The sequence below is a fragment of the Chaetura pelagica genome, unplaced genomic scaffold (genome assembly GCF_000747805.2).
Source record: "Chaetura pelagica isolate M959 unplaced genomic scaffold, ChaPel_1.0 scaffold48, whole genome shotgun sequence".
Taxonomy (NCBI): domain Eukaryota; kingdom Metazoa; phylum Chordata; class Aves; order Apodiformes; family Apodidae; genus Chaetura; species Chaetura pelagica.
In genome coordinates, this window is record NW_009954241.1 from 757,844 (window position 1) to 766,512 (window position 8,669).

Here is an 8,669-nt window from a genome sequence, read left to right on the forward strand (position 1 = left end):
GCAGGAACCAGGTACTCATCTAGTAATGTGAACACTGTTATTGTTAGTTAAGTAGCTGACATGCCTATGTCTACAATGTAACTATCAGCACAGTAAATAACAAACTGAAACAATGTATTAGTTCAAAATAATAAAATAAATTTTACTGTGTGACTCTCCTCAATTTCTTTTATGTATATGAGAACTCGTGTATCATTTTACAACTAAACATTTCTAAGTAAATTGATGTGCTCATCTCAGGACTTAAAATGTTCTATGTGCAAAGAATTTCTCCTTTTTGACTTAATAAATGTTTTGTAATTGAATGTATATTACATGTTCATCTCTTAGAATTAATCTGGCTTAAAGAGGTTCATCCTGTAGCCAATACATTGAAAAACTCACATGGACTTCAGTATTCACTGCAGCCTGAGGACCACAAGACTACGTTCAGGCTTATCAAATTAATAAATACACGTAATATCTAACATTCATTTATGCTAGCAAAAAACATACATAAAATTTGAAAGGCACAGAGGGATTCATAGGAAGAACAATACTAACCTAAAGACAACAGGAGGACGACCATTTTTGTGTTTTACGAAGATACCATCAAGACATGCTCCAATGAATATGTCACTGCCTTGGCTGTCCTGTAAGAAGTTGCAAAAAATTATGCAAATGGACAAAAAGGTCTTTGAAAGCAAAGTTACACGAGAAGCAACAACTCTTACAATTCTGGGGGACAAAAAAAGGGCTGGTGTGATTTTTTAGTTGTATTTCTTTCTGGCAGGAAGCAACGCTTTTTACATAGGGAAAAAAAAGGCATCTGAGACAAAAATCAAAGCCCTGTTTACCTTTGCAGGATAGGTCTCCTCACCATAGCCCTCCATTCTTTCTACTTCCTGCATATATAACATTTCGGCATCAGGAGGAGTAAGGCCTCTACAAATGAAAACAACGATCATCTAGTACTGTCAGTAAGAAAAAAATCATCTTTGTTTTACTCTGACTGACACTGACAAAACTTGAAAAGCATCCCCAAGACATCCAGGCAACCATCAAAGCATGCTGTTTTCATCTGTGCCAATGGCTAAGCCATTGTCTTGGCCCTTAACCTTTGATTCTAGTAACTTCTTTCTCTCAGGCATCTCTAGGGGCAACATGGTCCAGTGAAAATAATCACCTCTGCTAATGGCAGACAATTATCACATTCTCCTTGTCACCACATTATCAGAATAACTACGCTAGCATTTCTCCTATTGCAGTATACATATTGAAGATATGAAGTTTGATGCTTTACATTTTAGGTAAGACAATCTCATTCTCTAAATGCTGACACAGTTTTAACTGTAATGATTTGAAAACAAGATCTGTAGGTAAAGGGGGTTTTTTTGTTGTTTTGTTTGTTGGGTTTTTTTTTAAGTAGACCAACTGGGAAAGACAGTTTTCTCACAGACTTGCAGTAGAGTCACATAAAAGACATTATCTCTACCAGCAGAATCCTGTCACGCTCATTCTTAGGTCTCTTAATACTTTTTCAACCCTCAATCTCTGTTTCCTCACTTTTTCCTAATGTCATGCAGATTGTTTTCTTTGTTGAACTATGCAGTCTTGTAATGAAAAAATTTCAAAGATAAAATTATTTGAATTGTTAAACTTTTAAAAAACCAATATACACAATAAATAATACTCACATAGTCACAAACACTTTTCAATGATGAACTGACAACAAAGAACTTAAACCTTCCCTTGTCTTGGAATACTACATCTTGGGTACCTTTTACTTACGTTCATGCCCTTTTTACAAGGGCATGTAGTCACAGGACAAGGTGTAACATTTTTTAACTGGAAGAGGGTAGATATTAGGAAGAAATTCTTTACCATGAGGGTGGTGAGACACTGGAAGAGGTTGCCCAGGGAAGCTGTGGAAACCTCATCCCTGGAAGTGTTCCAAGGCCAGGCTGGATGGGGTTCTGAACAACCTGGTCTAGTGGGACGTGTCCCCTCCCATGCAGGAGAGTTGGAACTAGATGATCTTTAAGGTCTCTTCCAACCCAAACCATACTATGATTCTATGCTCTTAAGCATTCTGAAAAGTAAATGACTACATTTCAACTGCCTTCAGTATCTGCCAAGGTTGTTTATCAAGAAGCATGATTATTGGAGTCATAATTTCAAATAAACAAGCATCAGAAACATTATACAGCTGAATTCACACTACTTAATCATGTTGTGTATTCTTAATTTTCAAGCAGAACCCTCTCATTTATTTTGACATTCTGTCCTCTTTTCACTTTAATTCAGCAAAAATTCTTGTAATTTTAATGCAGACTTTTCAGTGATAAACTCATTTCAATGGGAAGTGAAATTAGTCCAACTGTCTTCTAAGAATCCCAACTTCCTGAGCTACTGAAGCAATCACATCAAAATTAAGTAATTAAGAATTTCAAAAATTTTACCTGTACTTCTGATGTAGCAAAGCAACCTTCTGTGTTGCTTCTTCCAGTATTTTTTCTTCTTGTAGCCAGCCCTTAGGGTAAGATAGTATTTATAGAATGAAATTTTTTAAAACTCTACAAAATTAAATAGTTATAATTTCTTTATACAAGAGAATCAACGCTCAGCTCTAGCCTTGGATCTTAGATGCTGCAATGTGCACACAAAAAAACCCAAAAAGCGCAAATGCTGTTTTGAAGTAGTTTTACTCACTTTCCCATCTCCACCCCCACCTTCTTTTCAGTGAAATATAGAACAAAATTGAAAATATCCTGCAACATCATTGTTTTGTGCAATATCAGGTATCATACCTTACTCCAGCCTCAAAATAAAACCTTTACTGAATTTGAAAATCTACAGAGCAGGAAGCCAGATAGAGCCTGGAGTCTTTAGTAATTCTTCGCATTTACCAATCTAAATAAATATTTATCATTTATATTTATTAATTTAAAGTAAGTACTTACCACTGGAAACAAAGCAAATCTTTGCAGAAACTCCTGAGATTCATACTGATCATAGTCTCCAAAATCAGCTAAAAAAAAATAAAATAAAAAATTCCTGTATTCAAACATTTCTAACAAAATTATTCAATAATCAATTAATTGTAGCAGGATCTCCAAGTAGCAAATGTCCATCCTACTGAATTATGATCTGAAAGTAAAACAATGGAACAAACTAACCAGTAATGTTTATGAAAAAGTAAACCCACAACCCATATTACTGTATTGTTCAGGAAAATTAGTAACACTCCTGGGGACAGGAAAGGAGAAGAATCAATAAAACAATCACAGTATTGCTCGAAGTTCCTTAGTCCCTTGGGCTTTTCTTTGTTGTTGTTTTTTTTTAATCACAGAATAGTTGAAGTTGGAAGATGCTCCTGGAGATCTAGCCCTTAGCAAGGTGAGCTATAGCAGATTGTCCTGGAGCCTTCCCTGGTCAAGTTTTGAATACAGAGGATGGAGACTTCACACTTCTCTGGCAACCTGTTCCCATGTCTCACCACTCATACAACAGAAAACTTTTACTATGTTTAGACAAACTTTCCTGTATTTCAATATGTGCTTATTTCCTGAGAAGAGTCTGGCTCCTTCTTCTTTACTTCCTCCTGTGAGATTACTTGCAGTATAGTGCCAGGAGACTGCTCTAACCTGCAGCTGTACTCAAACACTCCACAAAGCAGCTGGGCATCCTGCTGCTCTCAAGCCTTCTACAGCTCCCTGCACCCAAACATGCAGAAAGTGGGACCTAGAAGCCTTCCTAGACTCAGAGGCATACTCAGAAGGTACTTAATAATAGCCTTGATCAAAAATAACAGTTTTGATTTTAACATCATGCCAGAGGGCATCCCAAGGAATTTGCCTGGTTTTCTGTTTCCATGAAATAACTAGCCAACATTTCAAAGAAGAGAAATAAACCAGTCATTGGTTTATTGGAAAAGTTACATACCAGTCTCTCAGGAGAAACTGTGGAACAAGTCAGTACCAAACAGCTGCTCTCAAAAATATAAACACAAGTATGTAGATTCTATTTACATTACCACAGTTTCTCATCCATAATAGTATAATACAAGCGATATTTAGGAACCAAACCTGTATTAAGCATTAGCAGTTAATATGCAAGTTATTTATGCTGAAAGGGGAGAACTTTTGACATGCTACACCAACACAGCACTTGAGATAAAGCAGAGTTTAGAATTAGCCTATTGTAATTATTTAAAATACAGAGAATTCTTGAAACCAGTTCACTCAAAAGAGCAAACAACTGCTTTGTTCATCCACCAGCTAAAGTTAACTAACCTACCTGGTCAGTTATCAGAGCTACTTTAGTTATCAGTGCACATTAATTTAGAATCTGCATTTTTCCTGAGTTGTTTTTTCACTGTTATCAACACATAGCCTTTCTCTCTTAGACAAGACTAAATAAGGAATGTGAAAACTAAAAGAATAAATATTTTCCATGTGGAAAGAGGGTTATATTGAAAGACTTTTATAAACAACTCACTGAGCAAAGCGACATTTACCCGCTCTAAAGATATGAAAATAATAAAGTAAGATTTTGTCAGTTGAAGACCATTAAATCCTAGCTTGGATTAAACAGATTCACTGTTACATAAACAAGGTACTAATATAATTCACTCTACTCCACTGGTAACCACATTTCAAAACACATAATCATCATCTTTAATCTAATATTACAAATACATAATTAAAAAAGGACAAAAACCCCTAAGTTGGATGTATTGCCAATTATTTTATGTCCCTTTCAATTTTCGCTGATTTACAGCTGCTGTTGAATATACTGGAGTGGAATTCACTGTGAAGAAATATATAAACACACTAAACAAAACTGTTGCCATGAAAAACTTTTGGGAGATTTAAGATTGAACAAGCACGTTAGCAGGGAACACCAGACATGATCAGCACAGACAGAACTAGGACTGGTGATTCTCCAGTGTATATTCAATCTCAGCTGACCCCAGTTAGGAAAAATAAGCAGCTATTTTCATGGGTCTTGAGTAGTGATTTGAACACAGTAATTGTTAGCAGTCTTGCACATGAACTTGAAATAATTCAGGTGTTAGATATTTGGGACAAAAAGTGGAGATACAAGTACTAGTGTACAGTCAAATTTGCTTATTTATTAAAACTTGGATTCTGTTACTGTGTCAGAATAAAGTCTTCATTAACAGAAACAGAGGCAAAGCCTGTTGATTTAAGCAGGTGACTAAAACCTTTGCCCCCAGAGGAAATCCACTGTCTAATTCAAACCTTCTTCCTGAAAATACAGGTTAGATACCCAGATGTACCTCTGAAGACTGTACAGAAATACCTGCAAGTTCAGGGCCACTGACGCCACTGTTCCCCCACCTCAGCTCAAATTATGAAGTTGTGTGGAGAAAGCCTTTTATTACTGAATTTGGTCTTTGACCAGTAAATAGAAAACATGCAATAGAAAATGTATCACCTAAGTTTCTAATGCAACATTACCTAATTGGCACAGTTGCCTTACTTACCCTGAACAGCTAAACCAGCCAGATGTATTGCCTGTTCCAGTGTGCATGGAATGTTGCCCTCCAAGATATCTTTCTTTAATTGCAAATAATACTGATACCTACACAGGAAAAAAAAGAAAAGCCAACTTGGGATTCTTAATTTAAAAAGAGTGCAGATGAATATGCCTGTGTTTCCTATTCCTCTCTGCATTCCCCTTGTGGAGTTTGTGTGGAGGGTTGTCTTCCTCATTATTTAGACCCACTATGTCATGGCCTTTGCTAACTCATTCCTTAGCTTTCATGTATCACTACAGGATCAAAATGTTGCTACCTCTTCAAAGAAAAAAATCTCAGTAATTTCTATCTACCACCATACCCTCATAAATTTCTTAATTTTACCTCTTCCTTCTTTAATATTCATATTGACTCCTCTTTACAATGTACAGTGCACTGCTGTTGTATTGTAATGTTGCACATCACTGCAATCACAACAGTGATTTTCATTTCTGCATTATAGCTTCTGAATACATTTTTTTTCTCCCTCTCAGGGCACTATTTTTTTTCTTTAATCTGATCTTTTAATGGGTCAGCTCTTGTACATGCAACCACTACTAGCTATACTATTTTCTGGACCACTGTTTTCTTAAATTCTCCTACCCCGTTCACCCATCCATGGAACTTGCTATCTTCAGCCTAAAACACCTCAAGTCTAGCTTTAAAAGCTTCTTAACTTCCTCATATTGTATGTTAAATCTTGTGAAGCAAGGCTTAAAGACTGAGAACATGGAAGTATGTGCTGCGATTCATTCAATGATTAGAAAGACCAAGTAAACTCCACACAAATTTTCAACAGGCTAAAAGATGGCTCTCTTCTTTAATTAGTTAACAGTCTGCTAAATGCAGTGACACTTTATATCTATTGATTAGACTCTCCTGGATCCTAATACAAAAAAAACAGTATGCCAGGTGAAAGTAGATAACATCCACAACACACATAACAGCTAGGACTATACCCAGGCCTCAAAATAAAGAAAAGGAAAAAGCCACCACATATCAAGGCATTTGGGGAAGTAAATCTTTCGAGTAAAGCAGAACAACAAAAGCTCTTTCCATAGAACTGCTACCAAAAGAATCTTGACGCTACCTCACAATAGTACAAACACTACCTCTTTTGTCTATGACATGTCCATTTCCTAGTATACATTAAATTTGCTTGAACATAATCTCATTTATATTGAAAAGGCATGAAAAAGTCCACAGATTTCTGAAAATAATGCAGAATCTCACTATCACACATAAAAGTAAGTACCATTCCCTTAGGACTTGAGTTTAAGGTTGGCACATAAATTCCTGCTTTCTACAAGGCACCACACTGCAACATTGCAGTTAAAGCTCCTGCATAAGCATCAGATTCTTTAATTAAATGCAGTGAAGAGTATTCAAGGTTTTTCAGGCAATTTAGCTATTCAACGCAACAACGTTATGTTTATTTTACTCTAATGCATCCTAGTACTCCAACAAAGCACTGAGTCTGAACCAAACGTGGTTTGTTGGTTTTTTTATTTAAAAAAAAAGACCACTAGAATGATGTTTTGAGTCAGTAAAATATCTGAGAAAACCCCAAAAGTTAAACCCCAAAGGAAAGAAAAAAGAAAAAAGAAAGAAAAGCCCAAAAGTTATTCAGAATAGCTATAAACTTACAAAAATTGCACATAAAACTACCAGGCACTGAGCATTTCATACAGCACCAGTGTCTGCACCAAGAGGCTTATCTCCCTGGAAAGCTTTTACACAATTAGTGGGAAAGGTCTCTGGCAAAGCATTTTAGCACCACAGTGTATGAAGACTGTTTAATGTAACCACAGAATAAATTAAGCTGGAAAGGACCCTTCAGTACTGGGTCACCTCGTTCAACTCCCCACTCAGAAGAGGGCCAACTTGAAGTTACCAGCTCAAAATGGCTTTGTTAACACAAGCACGTACTTCTGAAATTACAAATATATCTTTGTACTCCAATTACTGGTTTTGCATTCATTTGCCTGTTAAAAAATAATAATTAAATAAGAAAAACTATACACATTAAGACACTAGAAGCCTGGGTACAGGCCCACAGTAGTAACTGGCCAATATAAATGGTTAATTTTACTTTTCCCTTGTAATCAGCACCGCTTATGTGATGTTCCCCAGATTCACAGTAGAAATGGATATATGAAATCAAAGATAAGATCCACCTTTATTGTCCAGTGGTACATAAAAAAATAAATAAATCACAAGCTGGAGCTTAGCCTATGGTTTGCCAATGTATTGCACTGAAAGTACAGAAAGTACTGAAAACAGAATAAAGGCAAGCAGAGCTCAAACAAAATCTGCACGTGCTTTGTGCAGGATGGATGTCCACAAAAGCAACACATCTTCAAAGCAAAAAAAAACAACAACAGATAAACATGAAGACACTAAAACAAAAGTCTGACCACACAAGTATGCCTGTTACTGAAAAGAGGCTTGAATAGATTCCTAAGATCACCTAAAAGTAAGTTGTTTGCTTAGTTTATCACATATTTTAAATATTTTAACTGGAAATAAACACACAGTTCGACCATAAATTCTGCCTAAAGTCATAGTTTCCATTTCTATGGAGCTGGGGGGAGGCCCAAGTAGACAATTTTTAAATTTACCATACATTTCAGAATGCTGAAAGCAAATTTACAGACACATATGTGAAGTTTACCTGGTAATCTCCTGCTGAAGCTGAGAAACAGTAGGCACATAGAAGACTACTCCAAAATACACAGTTGGCTCCAAGGCATATTTATCCAGCTGCTTTTTCAGAGGCTTGTCCAAATCTACCCATCTGCGCTGATTCTGCTTATTATAATACCATAGACTGAAATATGTAATCTGAAAAAAAGAGGCATTTTGAAGATGAAAAAAAGTTAATGTTGTAATATTGGATAAAATTTATTGTATGAAAGTCTTGCCACATAGAAATAAAGGTTTTAAAAGACTGTCTAAGGCTATGAGCTATTGAAATCTTTGAGAACTGGAGACACATTTAATATCAAAAGCAGACATTGCTTCCAGATAAGCAATCCATATACATAAGGTCCCCCACTAAGATGTTTTCAAACCTACCCTTTGTTTGCATACAGTCCCTGACCCTGCTGTGGCAACTCACCACTGTGAGTTGCACCGCAAAACT

The 8,669-nt window shown here is 36.1% G+C and overlaps 1 protein-coding gene across 1 annotated transcript in view; it reads right to left on the reverse strand.

Annotated features, from left to right (window-relative positions):
- The window catches only part of PTPN21 (protein tyrosine phosphatase, non-receptor type 21), a 37,082-nt gene that overhangs the window by 18,784 nt on the left and 9,629 nt on the right, over positions 1 to 8,669 (reverse strand). The window contains exons 2-7 of the mRNA XM_010003703.1: positions 8,199 to 8,368; positions 5,492 to 5,589; positions 2,943 to 3,010; positions 2,442 to 2,512; positions 837 to 924; positions 544 to 632 (exon numbers count right to left, since the gene is read on the reverse strand). Of these exons, the coding sequence (XP_010002005.1) occupies positions 544 to 632; positions 837 to 924; positions 2,442 to 2,512; positions 2,943 to 3,010; positions 5,492 to 5,589; positions 8,199 to 8,368 (584 nt within the window). The remainder of the gene's footprint in view (positions 1 to 543; positions 633 to 836; positions 925 to 2,441; positions 2,513 to 2,942; positions 3,011 to 5,491; positions 5,590 to 8,198; positions 8,369 to 8,669) is intronic.